Source organism: Eleutherodactylus coqui, chromosome 1 (genome assembly GCF_035609145.1).
Source record: "Eleutherodactylus coqui strain aEleCoq1 chromosome 1, aEleCoq1.hap1, whole genome shotgun sequence".
Taxonomy (NCBI): Eukaryota; Metazoa; Chordata; class Amphibia; order Anura; family Eleutherodactylidae; genus Eleutherodactylus; species Eleutherodactylus coqui.
In genome coordinates this window covers 403,499,313-403,521,903 of record NC_089837.1, presented here as the reverse complement: position 1 = coordinate 403,521,903, position 22,591 = coordinate 403,499,313, and the positions used below count along the sequence as shown (strand labels likewise).

Here is a 22,591-nt window from a genome sequence, read left to right as displayed (position 1 = left end):
ATGAGACAACGGCTATTAGAGAACATTATGGCTTCTCTCACAGCCTGTATACTACATGGTACTGTATGCAAAACATATCCATCTATATCAGTCCCTGTTCACATATAGTTTGGGGGCAATTTATTAGGTCAATTGACCTATCTTTATGTTTTTAAAGAGGAAAATTTAGGACCAAGTGGAACCAACACAAGAATAGAGAAAACTCCATGCAGATGTTGCTCAAGTTAAATAGAAATTTACCCCTAGTGGTGAAAGGTAGAAGTGCTAACCAGTAAGCAAAACTCTATGTTACAGTAATTCTAAATTAAAAATGGTTCAAGACTGCTTAGTATTCTGTATACAAAAGTAAGAGCAAGAACCCAGTGTCATGCTCCATTTATTTTTGCTTGTATACATGTTTTTTATCAGCTGTCATAGAAAGAATTATTGAGAAAAAAAAGACAGAGAGCAAGTTCTGTAGTTCTCTGTGCCCTATTGTATGGAACACATCACAGCAGCAGGTTCCTCCCTCTAGTCCTGTGAGGACTGAGATGTACACCCTGCAGAGTGGAAAATGGGGGAAAATATAGCATGTGAGTCATACAATGGCTAGGAATAGTGTTATTCCTCTACACACACGGCAGCTTATTCTTATTAGTCACATGAAATATTAGGTATGTTTTAAACTGATAAATTGTGGTTAAAGCAGCCTGTATGTAATAAAAAGCAAACAGCAAAGTATAATATCAATGCGTTACCAGATTGTATTGTTAGGCTCACACGCAGCAGATTTGTAGCAAAAATCCCCCCCATACATTTAAATGGGATTGTTTCTACAGCATGTACATGAATCTCTACAAACCTCACTCAGATGAATGAGAAAGTCACAGTAATATTTGCCACAAATGCGCCATTTGTGAATTTACTCTAACATTTCCAGGGCATGATGTTCCCCACTCATTACTAGTCTTTATGAATTGCCTATAGTGCATGAATCACATCAAACATTTAATTTGTCCTCTTTTAATGTCTTACTTTGGGGTGGAACTAATAACTGGAATGGGATATCTTGGTTCAGTGCGTAACTCTTCATTTGACGATTTCAGGATTGATGTTCTGGACCTCTTTTGTTTAGGTAGTGAATTGGAGGACATGCTTCTCAAAGTAGGCGATTTAATTGTGGAAAAAACTGAGAAAAAAATAAAACACATTAAAATCTAAATAGAGCTGATACCAATTTAACATAAAAAACCCTAATATTATTGAAAACAGTGCGTTGACCTCTAGAGCTATCATGAGAACGGCTGCCATTTTCCCTATGATGCAGAAACAAAGGTTGACATGAAACCGCGTGTATCTATAATCTATAGACAGGCTGGCAGAGAAACAATTCTGCGTGTAGAATATACGACTACCAATCAAAAAATTAAGGTAACAGTTAAGCATCACAATATTACCCCAAATTACTTAAAGGTCAGGGATATCAATCTGTCCAGTTAGAAATCATAAGCAATTGTAAATCAATTTCACCTGCTTTGATGTAAATGAGAGTGACAACAGGTGCGCTGGAGAGGCAACAGCAGGCCAACCCCAAAAAGGGAATGGTTTTTCAAGTAATGGCCACAGACAATTTCTCTCTCCTTATCCTTCCTGATTCTTCTTTAGTTTTGTGTTTTCCTAGCGTCCTTATCACTACTGGTAGAATGAAGTACTCGCAGGCCTTTGAGGACACAAAGCTAGTCCTGCCCTTCCAGGATGGCACATCTATACATGCCATCAGGTTTGCTCTATCTTCAAGAACAGTCTCAAGAGCATGGAGTAGATACCAGGGCATGGGCCATTACATGAGGAGAGTGGATAGAGGTGTAGAAGGGCATCAACCCAGCATCAGGTCAAGTATTTACTCCATTGTGCAAAGAGGAACACACGGAGCACTGCTAGAGCCCTACAAAATGATCTACTCATCTGCATGTTTGTGACCAAACTGTCAGAAACAGACCCTAAGAGGGTGGCATCAGGGCCCGATGTTCTATTGTAGGACCTGCGCTAAAAACACAGTACTGTGCAGCTCGATTGGCATTCACCAGTGAACACCAGAATTAGCAGGTCCAATATTGGCACCCCATTCCTTTACAGAGCTCTTTATGAAAGCAATTTCATATGAAGCACATGTGACAGACTTGTAAGTCTGAAGATGTCATGGTGAACGTTATGCATCATCATCTAGCATGATCGGTTTGGCAGTGGATCAGTGATGGTGTGAGGAAGCATATCCTTGGAGCGTTGCACAAACTTCCATGTGATAGCCAACAATGCTGGGTGAAATCCTCAGAACTACTGTTAAGACCATAAACTGGTGCAGCAGGCCCTGTGTTCCTCTTTGGTGCAAGATAGTGCCCTACTTTATGTGGCCAGAGAGTATAGGCAGTTTCTGAAAGACCATTGACTACCTCTCAAGTTCTCCAGACCTGAATCCAATTGAGAACCTCTGGGACATTCTGTATCAGTACATCCAATGTTGCCAAGTGGAGTCACAGATCTGCTGTAGTGAAAAAACAATTTGACTTAGGAATAGAACTCGAAGGCAACACCTGGGGTCTTCTGTTTTTCACCCCATAACCCCACCAATTGGGATCTTATCTTTGCTGGGGGGAACCCTGTCTGTTACATCAGAAGTAGTTTCAGTTATGAGGTAGCTGATGCAAATTACACCATAATGTGGTACCGGAAGGCACATATACTATACAGAGATGTGGTCGTAGACCAGAGCCGAGGTCAGGACAGACTGCAGATAAAGTGATCATGGTTAATTAACAAGATGAGGTCAGGAATGGAGAAGACATGAAAGCTGAGTGGAACGGGCACGGATCAAAACCAGAAGAATTGTCAGAACAATACAAGACCTTTGCACACCATAGAGAAACTAATTGCTCAGGCACCCTTCAGTAGAGATGGTTGCCTTTAATGGCTAGGAATCTGTCCAGATTTCTAACATACAAAAAATATATTCCGCAATTAAAGTCTGCAGAAAAAAATGCAACAAAATTCGCACTAATTGACAAAATTGTTGTTTTGTTCAGATTTTTGTACTGACCATAAAATTTCTTTCTTGCCTTGTTCATTAGGGGACACAGCTGACAACTGTGAGTATAGCTACTTTCACTGGGAGGCTGACACTAAGCAGAAAAGGTCTTAGCTCCTCCTACTAGCTATATTACTCCTGCAGGCACCAAGCTTACCAGTTTGTATGCAGCCAACTCTAACAAGGAGGAATATATGTGAAAGTGCTAATAACAGACTGGGTGGGTGCTGTGTTCCCTAATGAAAGAGACAAGAAAGATATTTTATGATAAGTATGAAAATCTTATTTTCTTGCCTGTATCATTGGGGGACACAGCTGAAGACCATGGGACATTTTAGAGCAGTTCCTCAGAGGTGGGAAAGTATAGAAGGATACATATGGTCAGTTTATAGTCATCTGCAAAACTCTACGGCTGGTAAAACTTTGAAAATATGTTCAAAGAAGTCCATGTCGTGGCCTTATACACCAGTATAGCGGAAGCCCCATTGCGTACCGCCCACAAGGCACCCACTGCCTGAGTAGAATGCACCGTAACGTGAAATGCTTTTCCCTTGGAACGGTAGGCCTCTATTCCCACTGATTGGATCCAGTGAGAGATTACAACTTTAGAAGCCACAAGGCCACATCTTGGGCCGTCAGGGATTTTGAAAATAGAATCAGAGCGTCTGAAAGAGGCCGCCTGAGAGAGATAGGCCTGTAAAGCTAGATCCAGTTTGTGAAGAGCTCGTTGTCTTGGAATGAACTACAACTGGACAAAAAGAATGCAGGACGAGGTTCTCATTAAAGTGGAAGGCGAGACATCACATGGGGTAGAAAAGAGGGGACAGGACATGATACCACCTTGTCCGGATGAAAGATGGTGAACGGATGCCTGGCTGACAAGGCTGTGAGCTCGGAAATCTGGCAGATAGAGCTTAATACTACCAAGAAGGCCCCCTTCCAGGTCAAAAGACAAGCTGGAACCTCACTTAATGGCTCGAAAGGATGAGATCGCAGTGCATCCAATACTAGATTAAGGTCCCAAGGCAGGACAGGAGAATGGTTTGGAGGAGTGGTGTGAGTGACCCTTTGTAGAAAAGTATGTACGGCTGCTTATGAGTCTAGTGGGCGTTGGAAAAGTATGAATAGAACAGATACTTAACATTCCAGGGAACTAAGGCTCAAGCCCACATCCAGACCCTCATGTAGGAATGACAGGAGGTGGGATTAAGAGAAACACATAGGGTGCAAGTTTCGTTGTTCGCACCATATAAATACATTTTTCCAGATGTGATCATAAACTTGACAGAAGGAAGGTTTTTACAGCCTTCATCATTGTTTGAATGACAGGTTCCATAAATCCAGGGGCTCTGAAGGCCACGGCTTGAGCCGCCATACCGTTAAATGAAGTGTGGGCAAACTCGGCTGGAAGAAGGGTCCCTGTAAGAAAAAATCTCGAAGAGAGAGGCGCCACTGAAAGTCAACATGCAGATCAACAAGATCCACATATCACACCCAGAAGCGAATCTGGGAAAATGAAAATTACCAGCAGAACTTGAATCTTGATCTTCTTGAGAAGTCGTGGAATCAGTAGGTATGAAAACAGGAAATCCATCCATGGAATTACAAGTGCATCCACTGCTCAAACTTAAAGGAGATGTCTCGAGGAAGCAGTGAATTTTTTTTTTGCCCAGTCCCCCTAATTAAGCACACATTACTAAGCCCCCCTGTAAATGACGTTTCTAGCTGGTTTCTACTTACAGTTCCAGCGTTTCAGCAACTTCTAAAAATGTTCCCAAGATGGCCGCCGGCTCTTTTCCCATCGCTTGCTGTAGCCCGACGTGCGCGCTCCCGAGACGCTACCAGCTGTGTCTCCCTGACAACCAGACGCCCCGCAGTCGCCGACCGGACCCCGGGATTGAACACGGCCGACCAGTCACCCACCGCCAGGCAGCAGGTAACCGGCGCAGCCCCCCCCCCCCCCCGGCACAGCGACAGCCCCCCCATCGCAGCGGCAATCCCCCCCCCCCGGCACAGCGACAGTCCCCCCGGCACAGCGACAGCCCCCCCATCGCAGCGACAGCCCCCCCATCACAGCGGCAGCCCCCCCCATCACAGCGGCAGCCCCCCCGGCACAGCGACAGCCCCCCCATCGCAGCGACAGTCCCCCCGGCACAGTGACAACCCCCCCATCGCAGCGGCAGCCCCCCCCGGCGCAGCGGCAGCCCCCCCTGGCCCATCACTTACCTGGGCGGCAGGACGGCGAGACAGCTGGGCGGCTTCTTGGGACAGCTCGGCGGCTCTGCACCTTCCTCTAACAGAGGATGGTACAGAATGGCCGCTCCAGCGCGCTCCCGAGCAGTGACAGCTCGTCTGCGCATGCGCAGAAGAGCTGTAGCGGGGAGCACACTGAAGCGGCTCGTGCTGAAAGGAGAAGAACGGACTGCGCAAGCGCGTCTAAAAAAGCAAGCTGCCAGCGAAATTAGACGGAACCATGGAGACGAGGACGCTAGCAACGGAGCAGGTAAGTGAATAACTTCTGTATGGCTCATATTTAATGCACGATGTACATTACAAAGTGCATTAATATGGCCATACAGAAGTGTATAGACCCACTTGCTGCTGCGGGACAACCCCTTTAAGGCTCCTGAGACCTGGCCACAAAGATTGGCAGCTTGCGATTCATTTTGGACCCCATCAGGTCGATGTCCGGTTGGCCCCACTTTTGACAAAGTGATCGAAAGACTTCGGAATGCAGCTCCCATTCTCCTGAGTCAACAATCTCTCTGCTGAGGAAGCCGGCTATCCAGTTGTATACTCCCAGTACATGGAACGCGAGAGTACTGGAAGGTGATCTTTAGCCCAGATCAAGATCTTCGTTGCTTCAGCCATGACCTTCATGCAAAGCGTTGAGAAGGAGGAATCCGAACAATGACGTCTTAAGAAGATAGGTTGTGTATCGCTTGAGCAAAGGTGCTGTCCTTTGAAGGATTCCTTGGAAATTTGCAGCTGAACAAGTGATCGGGAGGGTGTGCAGAAAATTCTATGGGGTCTCCGTAGGATACATTCGGAAAAAGGTGGACTAGTAATGTGGTCCAACCTGTCTAGAATCACAGAAGATGTCCTAGTAAGGTCTGAAATCACCAGTTCAGCAGTCGGTGCGGGCTGGGAGGGGTGCCTGTAGCAGGTTCTACGGCCGTCTGCGACAATGGAATACAGTTAGGGCAAAATGGCTTGAACTGCCTGCATGTAAATTTTGTTTTACAGCGAGTGCACACATAGTATGTGGTTCTGGCTGACCCCTATCTAGAGTCTTCCACTTTGGCGTTGTACATGGCGCTAAAAATGCAACAAACAGTTATTTAATATAGAACTGTGGTATGCTACTACTGCAAGTGGTACTGCAGAAGGGGTAATACAGCAGAGAAGCTAGCCACCAGGCAGAGCCTGTCCGATCCAGAGCTGGTCTAGGGAGCGATGGACAAATGAATCACTGCATGGTGGTCCGGAGACTTCTTTGAAGAATAATGCTGTGTGGAGTGCATAGGAGGCACCACAAGTCCCAGCAAGTGAGCTTGAAAGGGTGAGACCGGGGACAGGATTAGGAGCAACCACAGCAGTCAATGGGATCTGGGAATGATGGACACTGATTGGGGGAGGAAAGAAGGAAGTCCTCTCCCAAACAGAGTGCTGTGATTGATGGAAGCCGGCAATTGAGCCCGCCCTGGGGAGTGTGGCCAGAGTAGGCCTGAAGTCGGAGACTTAAGTATAGCGGACACTCGGCCGCTAAAAGGACATCCTCTGCTACAGAGAGGACAGCATAGGAGAGAAGAGGAGAAGCGGGAGGACCCCCATGGCACAGGCACGCGCCATGCTGCACTTGGCCTGCACTTCATGCTGCACGCTGGGCCTATACGGCACCCAGTCTAGACGCTGCACGGAACCCAGCCACCGCTACACACCACACAGAAGAAAGGACAAATAGCATCCTGCTGTACTGATGCTACTGCAGAGAAGCCAGCAGGCAGAAAACCCCCACCTCTCCCCAGCTTTAGCGGTACCCGAGAGGACTCCTGTTATCTGAGAAGGGTAACCTACCCCTTCAGACAGCTACTTAAACCTGGTAGAAGCATCCGGACGGGGTTGAAGTGAGAGATAAATTCTTACCATCATAGGATACACTTAACCCTTTTGTCACGAAAAAAAAGGGATGCTTCGGAGCTTCAGCAGTGTACACCCATGTACGCACCTACCCTTAAAGAGGGAAAGAGTGCTCCGGTAAAAAGGGGGACACTATGGCTGGCAGGTCACGTTCAAGTCAGGGCAGGCAACAGAATGGTTAACTCCATTCTGTTTGCCCTCTTCAGTGGGGTAACAGGGAGAGTCCTGCCTCCTTGTATTCCCTAAATCCAAAAGGTACTTGAAAACCAGTGACAAAAAAATGTCTGCCTCCTACGGACAGTAAGCTAATTATAGCTAGTAGGAGGAGCTAACACTTTTTCTGCTTAGTGTCAAACTCCTAGTGGCAGTAGCTATACATGTTCTAAAGCTGTGTCCCCCAATGATATGGACGGAAAATCCCTATCAGCGCTGCGGCCTGCGGACAATTCAATCCCATGTGAAAGGTCTCTTATAGGGGTATTTCCATCTGAGCATTTCATGGCTGAGATAAGAAACCCATGGCTGTTTCCTGACGACCTTGCAGGCTGAGAAGAGTATTGGATTTACGGAAATAATGTAGCACAGCACAGTATATGTCTTACCATCAGTAAAGAGTTGAGAGCCTGAATTAAGTTTTAAAACTGTTGCTGATGCTCGTTCTTCCACCTTTTGGTCTATATGCTTGATAAGATTTTGACGGATCTTTGGAAATTCTGGTATTAATTTCTCTTTTTCTTCTCTGAAAGTTTCCACTGCATCCAAAATTCTATTGAAATGATCACTTGGGACCCCACGCACACCCTGGCAGAAAGCAAAGTGCTGTGGTCAGAATTTGGAAAGACTTCATCTCCTATACAATATATTCTTCTACAGTACAATACATTACAGTAAGGCCACTCTCACACATGGCCCCGACAAAGCGATTTCAATCGCGGCGCTTTGCCACGATTTTGCTTTTTGTTCCTGTCTCTGACAGCAGCTTTAGCATACTCCTTCATTGATGAGGTGCGCTAAATGCAAAAAAATAGAACAGAAAGCACATGAAAAATCGCAGCGCTGGAAAGTGCTGTGTTTGAACACATGCCTGCAGGGCTCCATGGAAATCAATGGGAGCGTTATACCGCGATTACAGCAGCGTTGAAAACACCGTGGTAATCGCAGAAAAAATGTCTGTGTGAGAGTGGCCTAACAACTTTGTATATTAGGACAGCCAATTATCATTGTGTTCACATTATCACGGCATCATGGTCCATTTGAAGGCAGCAATCATTTACCGGCTTCACTCCCAAGGACTCTAACTTCTCCACCACCCCCTGCTCCAAAACCTTCCGCAGCTCGTTAGTTAATGAAGGGTTCTTCTTCAAAGCATTTATTAACTGCTGTTTGCTGGTGCTTGGTAATTCTTCACTGCCCAAGTCTGGAATTACATGATAACATTGGATGACAATCTGCTTTGTACAGTAGGAACTATTCTATTTACAAATGTAGTAAAGAAGTCCCAGATATAGAAGTTTTATGTTTTTGTCCAGGAACAACAGTGTTTCCTAAATATAATCATGCACACACAAAAAAACAAATATGATTCAGCACATGCAATGTCTACAGATAAAAGTGCTACTAGAAAACAAAACACAGCATCATCTTAGATCCTATGATAGTGAGAGTGGACAGGTGAAAGTCTGTGAACATACTGCCACCTACAGGCCATACATATGAATATCCAGTTTTTTATGTAGTGTTTCCACATTCTAGATGCTTTCTGGAATTTATGTTCCATTTTTCATTGTTGACAAAAATGGGGGAAAAATACCCCGTGAAGCCACATATGAAAGCCATGATTGTGGATTCCACTTTAACAAAAAACTTTTTTTTCTGTTCTGATATTTTAGCTCAGTGCCTCACCACTAGCAATAAATGTGAAGTTGACTTTATAGGAGTTATCCCACCATAACCATTTATCACATATTCACAGGATAGGAGGTGAGTGTCTGACCAATCACAAGAACAGGAGGTCCAAAGTTTCTCTGTATGAATGGTGCAGTTACGTGTGAGCACTATTGCTCCATTCATCTCTGATGGGACTGCCCCTGGCTATATCCCATAAAACTCATGATCAGTGGGACTTCCAGTCATGGAACCCCTACCGTTCAGACACTTATCAACTCTCTTATGGATAGGTGATAAGTTGTAATGGATGGGACGACTACAACCCTTGAACCAAGTCACTCCAACTCGGTAAGTACTAACAATGACAACATGCAAAATGAACATAACACGGCCAAAGATGAAGAATGGAGCAAGCTTTCATAGAAATAGGTTTACCTTTTTCCTCGGCAAGCTCCTGAATAGGCTCCAGTATATGTGTCTGCTCTGACATGGAGCACATGGGAAAAGGACAGCCAGAGCGTTCTCAGAACATGCACTGCAGCAAATAATTGAAAGCACCTATATATTTAAATCTAGCGGCTTTCAGAAAGATTAGTGTCATATTGGTGACTTCATTTGAATCAAGTCAACTGTAGAAATGTGGACTAAAGTGTAACTACCATAATACTACTCCATATATATATATATATTGGATTGCCCACAGGGTGACACACTGGGATAAATAATCCCCATGGCTCACCCCATCTGGAAGTTTGGATGGCAAATCCTGCCCCTCATTTCACAACATTCCTGAAGACCCCACAGCTGCTTCTCGATTTCTGTTCTTGAATAATATTCCCCCAGCGCCCATTTAAACAATACAGTTTTGAGGTTTAGTGACAGATGAGTCTAAATAAGTAGAATAAAAAGGGATCTGCAGGTTTATTCCAAGGAAACAAAGGCTACCATCACAAATACGTCTCACTGTGATCTGAACGCAGATCATTAATGTGCCTAAGACATAACCTAGAGACGACCAACCTATTACCATAATATATTAACGGCATTGCTTAATCATTATCTTACCTCTTGTTACTGCTGTACTTGGCTTGGCTTCTACATTTTGTAATATTGGGATTGGTGCTGGAGCTGAAAAATAGACCAAACCAAAAAGTTCACTCCAATGGAACATGGACCCGCGAGTGTCAGTGTGCTCTGAAGATCGGTGGGCTCCCAGCACACTGACCACCACTGATGCTATCTTCAGATATGGCTTATTTAATCCAATTTGTTAGCCCCAATGACCATTCTTTGAGTCATATATATAAAACTGAGGGTCCCTTGATCGCTTCCTAAGCAATTTCTCCACCTTTTGGCTCCATTACTTTTATACAGTCAACATGCCCTAACTTCAATTATATATCATACCTGACATTTACCACTGCATTACAGCCTATAAGACTATCACTAGAGGCATAATAAAAAATGTGCTCCTCATCAGACATGCATAGGGCGGTAGCAGCCTTGGGCTCTGTCCACATCTATGTTGGGAATTCCATTTTCTTTCTTCATAATGAATCCAGGAAAATTGAATCCCTGGCCGAATAGTTCAATTTTATGGTGGAACCGAACAGCTCCAAATGCATCCCATTGACTACAGCAGGGTCCTTCAGTTCCTGCTTGGCATTTTACCGGACAAAAAAGAAGTTTTACTTATGGCATTTTAAGGCGTATCAGTGCAGGATCCTCCAAAAGGAGCTTCTGGCACAGATGTGAACAAGTCCTTACCATGGCTCAGATATTAGTATAATAGTGCATGTACCATGTGAATGAAGCCTAATACAGTGGTAACTTGGTTTACGAGTGCCTCAGCTTGCAAGTTTTTTGACTTGAGAGCAGGCTCTCCCCTGAATTTTTGCTCTGATTTATGAGCAAAAACTCGGATTACGAGCCTGCTTGAAAGTCAAGCAGCTTGCAAGCTGAGGCTCAAGGGGGGGTCTAATACTCACCTATCGGCAGCATTTCGGTCCTTGCGATGGTCTGCGGCGCTGCTGCAGGCTTTTGTGTCCTCCTCCATGCCGACAGAGCATTGCTTTCTGCATGCGGGGCTTGAATGCACCGCCTCCAGCAAACTAATGCTCTGATTGGTTAATCCAGCGCTGCTTCAGCCAATGAAAGCCGGCACTGGGATAACCAATCACAGCCATTCAAGAAAGTCCCACACATGTTGTTTCGCTTTATGTGGTACTACTCTTAGGACCTGGTCAGACAAGCGCTTTTTTTACGCACCTATGAGCAAAAAAAAAGGGCGTCTTTTAGAACCATTGATTTCCTATGAAGTTTTCACATGTCTCTTTTTTACAGAAGCAAAATACTCGCACCTGCAAAGATAGGACATCCGTGCGCTGGTAAGGTCCATGCTGCATGTAACATTGTGGGATGCTACAGGGAGTCCCCTCATCACTGAACACTGACAGCACTATTACAGTGGTCAGTGATGAGGGGACTGCAACGGGGATGGAAGAATCCCCTGCCGCAGCTGAGGCAGAGGACCACGGTGTTCTCCCATTGCGCTCAGCTGTCATTTAATGAATGGCTGAGCGCTGCCTCCGATTGGTCACAGCGCTCAGCCAATCAGAGGCAGCGCTTCCAGCACGCCGAGATTGTTAAATTTGCGGCCAGAAGAAAATGCTGAAAAACACTGCCGGGGAGCTAGAAAGAATAAGCGCCGTAGCCCCAACAGCGCTGCTTGGTGATATATTGATTTTTTCAATTTTTTCATTCATTTAGGGCTTTTTTTCAGGGAAGGCCTTATATTTCAAGCCTTTCCCAGAAAATCACTGCGGGGGTTGCCTGCATCTCATTGTTTTCAATGAGGCGGCAGCAGCGCTGGCCACACTAAAAGCAATGGGAGAACATTGCGATCCTCTGCCACAGCTGTGACAGGGAATTCTTTCATCCCCACGGGTAGTCCCCTCATCACTGAACACTGTGACAGTGCTGTCACAGTGTTCAGTGATGAGGGGACCTCAGTGGAGCAGCTGCACTTCTACAAGCATTGCAGTATATAGTAATTTTCAATTTTGCCTACCAAGCCCTGCTTTACTGGGCTCCAGGCTGCCATACTAACTCATGGGCACCCCACAAATGTGTCGCAGGACGCTGATGGGGTACTGGAAGGCTGTTTAGATGTGTGGTCAGTTTTAACTGCAGAATCTAATCGGAGTTAACTCCGATCATGGCAGTTGCTGACATGGTCAAAAACAACAGATAGCTGCTGGGTATGGAGCACACTCGGCTCCTGAGCCCGCTTCATACACCCTTCATGACCACATGACATATTTACATGATGCAGTTGGGAAATGTGTAAACATATATACACACATGTATAGTTCATACACTTGTAGGCAGTTATATACTGCTTGTACTCATGAATGAGCATGTAAACATATACATGTATATTAGGCCATTGCTGCAAAAATAATGTAATAATTCAATGCTAAATGTACTGAATGACTCTTGAGAAAGGACCACATGAGTGTGTTAAAAAGTATCTTCAGGGTACGGCATTTTTCCTACCTGAATACTTTTTAGTTGCGGGTGGTCTGTAGGACAGTTCTTTAATCTGAAACAGGAAGACAATTATTACGACTTATGAGTAATTACAGTATGTGAAAACGGCTTTAATATCAGTACGTTAACAAAATCTGTTAGAAATTGATTCACTATCAGTCATATTAACTAGCACTGAAGAACTTCAAACCACAGTTCTATATATGTGTCAGTGCTGACCATCTAGATCACAAGTGTCAAACACAAGGCCCGCCACCTCATTTTCTGTGGCCTGCCGGCTGTGCAGTAAGTTCCCTCACCCTCCGTGCGGTTGTCAGTATGAGATCATCTATAGTCTTGTTCTGTCTAATAGAGCAGACAGTAATAGAGGATTGCCGATATCACCCTGACAACTGCCGCGGAGGAGGGAAGAAGACTGCAGAAACATGATCTCTGGTGCGAGGAGAGCGATGCTGAGGAGGAGCAGCTGCAGGGTGAGAGCCTGGTCAGCGCTGAACTCCTCTCACCGGCCCCAAAAAGGACTGAGAGCAGCCGGTATACCTGCCAGTGGAACCATGTTGGATGCAGGTAAGTATAAAAATGTGTATAAAAATGCAGAGGTGTCCTTGTGTGCGTAGAATAGTGTGCACCTGTGTGTATATGCGTAGAATAGTGTGTGTATATGCATAGTATAGTGTGCGTCTGTGCATATATGCGTAGAATAGTGTGCGTCTGTGCGTACATGCATAGAATAGTGTGTGTCTTTACGTATATGCGTAGAATACTGTGCGTATATGTGTAGAATACTGTGCGTCTGTGCGTATATGCGTAGAATAGGGTGCATTTGTGTATACATATACATATGTATAATAATAGTGTGCGCCTGTGAAAATATATATATAGTATGGGCCACTGGCCACTATGGGGGACCTTATTACCAATCGGGCCACTATGAGGTTCACTTTTACTATACTGTCTTACAATTAGAATTGGCCCTTTGAAGGCAACCATAAGGTCGATGTGGCCCTTGGTGAAAATGAGTTTGACACCCTTGATCTAGATCATACTAGGATTATATTAATCAGTATTGATTTTTATAACAGTTAGTTAATAACCCACCCAGAGAGATGATATTTATACTGACGTAAGTGGAGCCAATTGGACCTTCTACCCCAAGCCCCACACACAGCTCCTACAAACCTGCTCTTTTTGGCATTTAATGACTTCGTTTTGCTCCTGAAGTCGTTGCCCGAGTTCATCCAAGCGCTTCTTGTAGAAATCATTGGCCGTCTTTTGATCTTCATTCATTGATAGTCTTAGGTTCTCAATTTTTGACAAGAGCTAAAATAAGCAGGTAAATACAGAAAAAATGTTAGACCCAAATCTATAACTGTACTGCCCCAACAGTCAGCAATAACCCCATAGATAACAGATCCATGTAAATAGTGAGATGACTTTGTGTGTCACCTAATAGCAATGAGTGCTAACTTCCGTTTATCAAAACTGTCTAAGGCCGGCTTCACAAGGGCCATAAAATGGTGCGATTTTCGCACGATGCAAGAGTGAGTAAGAAAAACAGAATTACGAAACCAATGATTTTCACTGGTTTCCTCACATTAGCGATGTTTTCACTGACACGATAAAAAAAATCATTGGCATGCTCTGTCTTTCTACGATTTTGTATCTCTCATGTTTCCCTATGGAGCCTCCTTTTTATCACATTGCAACTCACAAACCTGCGATTTTCACGCAATGCCTTTTATAACATTGGAAAGTACTATTAACTTTTGGGATAAAAGATTTTGGGATTGTATCGCGGGCGGCAGTGATACGATGCTAGATGGCATGTGATAGCTGCAGCCAATCACTGGTCTCAGCGTCTGTGGACAAGTATTGGCCACAGCGGACATGTGATTTGCATATGACAACACTTCCTGCAAGGAAAGTAAAGACCGGAGCACCAGGGGAGCAAAAGAGATCAGATTTTTTTACAGCATAAAGGGGGCATTTTTACTAATAGGGGAATTATTTATGATGCTTGAAGGAAAGGGGGTATTACTATTAACTGGGGCATTATTACTATATAGGTTTTCTTCATGCTAGTTGCAAATTGAAAGCTGTTATCTGATTGGTTGCTATGTGCAATCAACTGCGCCAATGGCTTTTCTCTGCATTCATTTAACGCTACAGAAGTAATGGCAGCAGACCACAACACGCAGGGCGCCAATATGTCCATAGTATACAACTCTATGTGCCTCCATACCATCTCCATATCACAGCTCTGCCGCGTACATGACGGCTTACTTTAAAGGAAAGGGCCACTGACATCACAAGAACAGTCTGCTTTTTGATAAATCTCATAATAAGAAGGATCACACAAAGGGAAGGGTTTTAACATAATGTACATTACCACAGAATAAGCAGGACCCCCATAAATACCAACGGTCCACCTTTATAGCCTCACTATAATAATGACATTGATGGTAACACAGTGTGCCAGGTTGTAAACAGACACATGTCCATCCGGTTCAGACTATTATCCTGCAATGTTGATCCAGAGGAAGGCAACTAAACCCCCATGAAGCAAAAGCCAGTTTTCCTTATTTAAAAAAAAATTCTTGCCTGACCCCAAACATATCAGTCAGAATAACTTCCTGGATCAACACCCTTCTGATTTGGAAATGGGTGTCCCATTATAACTAGACACACCTTTGTTTCTGGACTACAGAATGCAAAGCTGAATGTGAGAACCAAGATGTGCTAAAGCTGCCCACAATGGCTGCCACATGTATGGCACTCTTCAGTTTATATATGAACAAGGGCGGTTTCTCATCTGTGCAGGGGATTCTGCTTTTCTGTTCCGTTCGGGGAGCTGGTAAGGGGAATGCCCTGGCCGAACGGCTCTCTGCCTGCTTTCCAGATTTGGGATGGAGAAAAAAGCATTGTACGCAGCGCTTTTTCTTCTGGTATTTTCAGCCAGATCTGCAACAGAACCTCCAATCCCCGGCCAGAAGACATGCCTGAAGACAGGTGCCAGGGACCGGGGAGAAGACGCAGCAGAGCAGACAGCGCTTCTTAGCTGATGTATGTGTTTTTTTTCCCTGCAGCTAGTGCTTATTTTAGGCCTTTTACAGTAGGATTTCCTACTGTCAAAGTTGCATCTCACAAAAAACACGTTTCCGTGCGATGCGACGGAGAGGATGGCTCCATAGGGAAACATTGGCTACAAAACATCGCAAGTCACGGGCATATAGCGAAACCCGCAAGGTTTTTGACTCGCAATGTCCATGCTACAAAACATCACTAATGTGAAGCAACCCATAGGAAAGCGTTGGCTTCACTTACATGTGATTTGTAGCATTGTGGCAATGCGAAAAAATCATGCGACTTCCAGAAGGTAAACAGTTTCGCAATACCTGCTTCTTCTCTTTGTCGTGCTCCTGATGAAGCAGCTGGAGGCGCTTTCCCCACTTGTCTTCCTACAGGATGATAGATAACTAAATAAGACCTGGATATTATAATGTCCAAGGGAATGGTAGAAGGTATATTGTAACTAACCTGTAGTTCAAGGAGCTCCTTCACGCTCTGAATGTCATGCGCACACTTAGACTTGTCCACTTCTGCCTCGCTCGCTGACCCCTCCTGCAGGATGCCAAGGCCCGATCTCCTAGGCCGACTGGCTTTCTTCATTTCAAGAAGCTCCTAAAATTGACATTGGCAAATGCTGTATGAAATGTCCGCAAGCCCAAGTGACGTAGCGGTAACAATGAGAGGTGCGGATATGTGTCTTCCCTTTACCCAGCTACATACATACACCCAGCGACGCACACGGACACGTCAGGATGCTCATCACAATATCATCCTCTGGATTTTAAATACCAGTTCCATTTCAAATGAAAACTCTGGTTATGCCGGGATTATTCCTGATATTCCACTAGTTGCTGTATTGCACTGCTCATACACGATCTGCCCATAAAGACTGTATGGGCATGTACACACGAGGCGGAAATGCTGCAGGTCTTCCTCAGGGGGCTTGGCTGGGGAAAATCCAAAGCATTTTACAGCGCCAGCAGAATGAATGAGAGGTTTAAAAATCTCATCCGCACGCTTCAGAAAAACTGTGTAAATTGACCCACAGTGCAGATGATAAATCTGCAGCATGTCAATTTAAGGGCTCAGTCACACGGGCCCCCATCCGCCCATGTTTCTGCACGATAAGAGCGCTGCACTGCAGGTGCAGACGACTCTCCGCACCGGAGGGAAGAAAGAACACATGGCCAGCAATGGAGCCGGTCATGCAGAGAGTCGTCCGCACGCGGTGCAGCCGTCTTATCTTGCAGAAACACGGGCAGATCGGTGCCCGTGTGACTGAGCCCTCAGGGCGGTTTCAGACGGCCATATGCGCAATTACGCTTACCAGCATGGATTGTAGTTGCACATAAACGAGGTATTTCAACGGCTTTTTCAAACTGCAATAGCGCAGGAATTGTTTTTTTAAATGGCAGTAAGATAGGTCTTGCACTATCTTTCCCTCATGTAGTTCATACTATGGGCAGAACTTATCTTTTCTCGCCCGTACTATTAACAGGCGAGAATCCAGATAGTGAAACCACGAAAATCACTTGAAATCAGTGGTTTCATTCTGTCCCGTTAGACTTGGGAGGTAAGCACTGTGTCTTCTGAAATCTGTGTATGCAGCTGATTTTGAGTCAAAATCTGCCCCAACTGTGTGTTGAGTGCAGCATTTCTGTCCCGTGTACACATGCCCTACATGCATACGGTGCAACACTTATGCCAGTTTTATGTATTGCGAGACGCACAAAACTCCCGAATATGATCTACATTGTGTTGAATGGAGTCAGACGCATGAGTGATGTTTGCCCTCACAGCGATGCTGCAGGTCCTATTTTTTCACGTTCCTCGGAACGCATCACCTATTGTTTTCAATAGGACCGTAAAGCCATCGCATAGAACTCACTAGTTGTGAATTGTGCATGCGAATGCGATTCAATGTTCTCCATTAACCCCTTAAGAAAAATACCTCTTTTGGGCTTAAGGATGCAATGATTTATGGGGGATTTTTATTTCTGCATTTCAAGAGCCATAACTTTTTATTTTTCCGTCTACGTGACCGTATAAGGACTTGTTTTTTGCATGGCGAACTGTAGTTTTTATTGGTATTTTTGGGTGCATATAATGCATTGTAAAACTTTTTTTTTGTTGTTTTTTAGAGCAGGGAGAGAAAACACATCAGTTCTGCCATTGTTTAATAATTTTTTTCTTTACAGCGTCAACCATACAGCATAAGGTCACCTGCACACCAGCGGGCCGGACCCGCATGCAGGACTTCCGAAGCAGAGTTCATCCTGTTGCCCGGCAGATGACCTCTGTGTACCTGTCCGGCGGCTTTGAACAGGGCTGCGGATGTGCCATCCAGCACTGCATGCGCAGTAGCTGCCGGAGCTCTGGAGTGACGCAGATCCAGCGATACTTCCGTGGTGCTCGCTACTGAAGTGCCACGGGACGGCTGGCTTCCATTGACTTTAATACGCAACATGCGGCGATTTATTCTCCACGAGCCGAAAATCGCAATCAATTTCCGCTTGTGAAGATGAAATGGCGTTTTGCCATTGAATGCTAACGGCTTCATTTGCTAGTCTAGAGGCGGATGCCCGTAGCAGACTCCGCAATGCAACTATGTCCGTGTGCAGAGGGCCTAAATGACACAATACATTTTTTCTGTAGTTCGGTATGATTACGATACCAAAAACATTATGATTTTTTGAGGTTTTTCCACTTTTATTCATTAAAAACCCTTTTTTTAAAATTATAATTATTTTTCCATGGGTGGAGCTCTGCAGGGACTTGTTTTTGTGTCACGAGCTGAAGTTTTTATGGCTTTTTTATCACTTTGATTGCATTTTTGGGAGGTAAATTGAATAAAATAAGCATTTTTGCCTTCATTTGTTTACGTTTTTGCTGCGAACAATAATTAGTGTGCTCAGATTATAGTACAGGTCGTTACGGACACAAGGTTCCCATATATGTGGGTGTTTTCTTAAATTTATATATATAAATAAATATGGGAAAATGAGGAAAAAAGTTTTTTTTAAACTATTTCTTTTAATTTTTTTTACACTATTTCTTTAGCTTTTTTTACAGTCTTTATGTCATGAACCATAGCAGCTATGATCGCTTATGTTCTGCAATGCCTTATCGCTTGTAATAGTGATCATAGGCAAAGTCAAAGCAGGGCACCTGTAGCTGGTGTCCTTTTGCCATGGCAACCCGTCGTTCCTTCGCAATTACATCGCAGAGGTCCGATGATGTCACAGAGGGAGCACCCTCCCTCTTTGAACCCTTTAAATGCCGCAATCTACATAGATCGCAGCATGTTGGTAGTTAACAGTGGGGGTCGCTGTCCTCATGTACACCTGCTGTTGCATCCAACTCACACTGCCGTATGGCACCGGCTTACTTCTGATCCTGCGTCATGCACATGATGTAAGGTTACGTCATTTTGAATCAAAAACGCCCCGCATTTGCGGGCAAAACACATGTTGACAAACGTGATATCATTTTTTCAGCCCGATATTACGCTCGCCCGTATGAATGTGGCTGTGGCAATACAGCTTAGAAATCATCTTCACAACTTGTAACTGCAGGTTGCCCCTGTACTTGCATATAACACTCTACATTGTGGGCTTGTGTATGTACAGGCTGGAGCCCTTCACAGGATGTGTGGCTAGCTTGTCCATTCACAAAGAACAGTCTGTCTCTAATTAGTACTGTGTGTAAGGGCTCAGACAGACCAGCGCGTTTTACCACGATTTTGCGCGCAGGAAAATCACACCTGCAAAACACCGAGAATAGAACCCATTGATTTCATCGGGGTCATTCTTACCTTTTTTTTATGCCTGTGAAAAAATAGGACCTGCCCTATTTTGTGCATGTTTGTGCACTAAAGAGCCCCATAGAGGTCTATGGAAGGAGAGCAAACACGCACATCTGCACGTGCGAGTACGCACTAAACGCTAAGCATACCCGCGATCACCGGCACTCCGATAGGCTAATTAGCCATTTAAATCAGACCGGCGCGATTTCCCTGCCTGTGTGATAAAACAGTGCCTGCACAAATACACTCGTTAACTGCACAAAAAAATTGCGCAGGAGCGCGCGTATTGTGGTATACGCTCATCTGTTTAAGTCCTAAAATGTAATCTAATGACTACAGCTTTGTAAGAAATGTAACCAAAAGCGGCCACTTACATTTTCTAGACACGAGTTCTTAGATGTCACTTCTTTAAGCTCCTTCATAAACATCTCTCTTACTTTGTTCAATTCTTCTTCAAACTTTTCTCTTTCTTCTTTTTTCCAATTGTCAAACTCTTTCAAAATGTTCAGTTCGGTAGTTTTTCTATGTTCATTTTCCTGCATCTATAGAAAAGGGATTCGCGCTCATTAACAGCATCCGTACAAGATCTGCAGGGAGGCGGTCACCAAATTCATCCTGTCCAAACCACCAACAGCATGAGCACCGCAGTCGTGTATGTTAGGCCACCTTCACACAAGCCTACTGTAATACGTCCGTAATGCGGATCCATAAGACATATGTCGTCAGTATTTGTATTCACTGGTTTTATTTTCTATAGAGAATAATAGCAAGGAATGCAAATATGGAAGCAAAAACGGTCAAAAGTAGTGCATACGGACTTCTTAAAACGCAGCCGTGAAAAATATAACCAAGTAAACAAATACATAGTAAACCATGTAAATAAATACATTAAGGCCTCATTCACACAAGCGTGTATTTGTGCGTGCGTATGTGCGCACAAAACAGCGCGTCTATTGGAACTATTAATATTCCCCGCGGGGAGTCCCCTCATCACTGAACACTGTGACAGCATTGTCCCAGTGTTCAGTGATGATGGCACTCTCCATGGGGAGTAAAGAATCCCCTGCCACAGTATGGCAAAGGAACGCAATGTTCTTCCATTGATTTCAATGGGGCTGCTGCTGCTGCTGCCACAGGCCCTATTGAAAGTATTAGGATGCAGGGAACCACTGCAGTGATTCTCACGGAAGGGCTTTAAATATAAGCCCTTCCCTGAAAATCATCCCTAAGTGTTGGAAAAAAAAATAACTCACCTAGCTGTGCTGTCCGGGCTCCGGCACATCTACACTCTGGCATCCCCGGCATTGTTCTGAAGCATTTTTTCCTGGGCGGAGATTTAAAAATCCCAACCCAGGGAAAGTGCTGTGTCTGATTGGCTGAGCTCTCAGCCAATCACAGGCAGCGCTCAGCCATTCATTAAATAACAGCTAAGCGCTGCCTGTGATTGGTCACAGTGCTTAGCCAATCAGAGGCAGCACTCAGCCATTCATTAAATTCAATGATTTTTAAATCCGTGCCTGCAGAAAGAGCTTCAGAACACAGCCGGAGAAGCCAGGGACAAGACGTGCCTGAGCCCCAACAGCGGGGGAGGGTGAGTATATATTTTTTCAAACAGCAAGGGATGATTTTCACCGAATTTGCACAGGTAGTCAGCCATGTAAAAATAAAATAAAAAAATCACCCAAGAATGGCGACCATACGAAGCATTGGATTCCAATGTACTCATTCAGATGAGTGATTTTTGGACATTTAAAAAAATCATGTCGGGAAAAAATAGAACATTTGCGAGCGTTTTTGGTTGCCGGTTTTATACGCCACGTGAAAAGATAGGTCTTGCCTTATCTTTGGCTGAGATACGCTAGAAGCTCCCATAGACTTCTATGGAACCTAAAAAAAGGGAGGGGGGGATTAGTCATTCCGAGGATTTCAATGCTTTTCAACATGTATTTTTTTGCCGATACACGCAGTCTTGTGAATGGCATAAAATATGCGACTAAGGATCAGGACTCAATCGTGGCAAATCTTCATTCATGCAATTATATGCGCGTATGGGCGACCGTAAAAATGCATACAGCCGTGTGAACGAGGCCTTAGAGAAACTCTGACATTGCATTGGGGTAATCCTGCTATTTTATCACAATTTATGTAAAAAAAAAGGTCACTGAATGGGGTTGGCTGTAGTTCCTGCATAGCTGGGCAGCGGGTAGCACCACTTTGTAGGGAAACATTAGAAGGGTATGCAGAGCTAAATCAGCCTGCAGCCTGTTCATTCTCGGGTTGGACCTCAGCCAATGATAAAGTGATGGCATATCTTAAAGACATGCTGTATAAAATAAGAATACCCCTTTAAGACATCTTACCTGGGAAATCTTCTCTAGATGAGCTTTGTGCTCTGCCTCCAGCTGACTTTTGGTAAGCTGTAGTTCCTCTTTTAGGCAGTTCATCTCATGCTGCAGGTTATTACTCGCCTGGACGTGTTGCTGTTCTTTATAGAGAGAAGACACAATGCAGTTGCATTAGTTCTGTCAGTGAGCGGTGTCTGCATGCCCCTGCTCTCCCCACATGGATGACCTTGTCCTCGGGTCCCTCAGGCACCTTTCACACCAGCAGAATATTTCCATGAAAGACGCAGATTACTCTGCTGCTGCAGAATTCCATCCCAATACCTGCATGCAGACTTTGGTGCTTATTACGGAAATATTCCACTTATATGAAAAGTCTCCTAAGTTTCCTACACGTGGATTTATGCATTTTCGGTAGTGAAAAATAGACTGATTTCATGTATGTTGCATTCATTTTTATTACGTATTTGTTTTTTTACATCTATGTGCCATTTATTTTTAGTTTCATAAGTTTTTTATTAAGATTGCAAAATCTGGTGCAACTTACTTTTAGGCAGCAGTTATCCCCACGCAGGAGGCAATGTACCATATATACTTGAGTATTAGCCGACCCGAGTATAAGCCGAGTCAATACGTTTTACCACAAAAAACTGGGAAAACTGATTGACTAGAGTATAAGCCGAGCTATACTTGAGTATATACTGGGTAAAACAAAAAAACCCTCCATACTCATCT

At 44.4% G+C, this 22,591-nt stretch overlaps 1 protein-coding gene across 3 annotated transcripts in view; it reads right to left on the bottom strand.

Annotated features, from left to right (window-relative positions):
• DZIP1 (DAZ interacting zinc finger protein 1) overlaps window positions 1-22,591 on the bottom strand; it is a 56,920-nt gene that overhangs the window by 20,293 nt on the left and 14,036 nt on the right. For all 3 annotated transcript variants that reach the window (XM_066580581.1, XM_066580563.1, XM_066580572.1), the window contains exons 4-13: window positions 21,875-21,999; window positions 19,889-20,056; window positions 16,178-16,321; window positions 16,036-16,098; window positions 13,820-13,960; window positions 12,647-12,692; window positions 10,154-10,216; window positions 8,476-8,618; window positions 7,804-8,002; window positions 1,015-1,168 (exon numbers count right to left, since the gene is read on the bottom strand). In XM_066580581.1, the coding sequence (XP_066436678.1) occupies window positions 1,015-1,168; window positions 7,804-8,002; window positions 8,476-8,618; window positions 10,154-10,216; window positions 12,647-12,692; window positions 13,820-13,960; window positions 16,036-16,098; window positions 16,178-16,321; window positions 19,889-20,056; window positions 21,875-21,999 (1,246 nt within the window). The remainder of the gene's footprint in view (window positions 1-1,014; window positions 1,169-7,803; window positions 8,003-8,475; window positions 8,619-10,153; window positions 10,217-12,646; window positions 12,693-13,819; window positions 13,961-16,035; window positions 16,099-16,177; window positions 16,322-19,888; window positions 20,057-21,874; window positions 22,000-22,591) is intronic.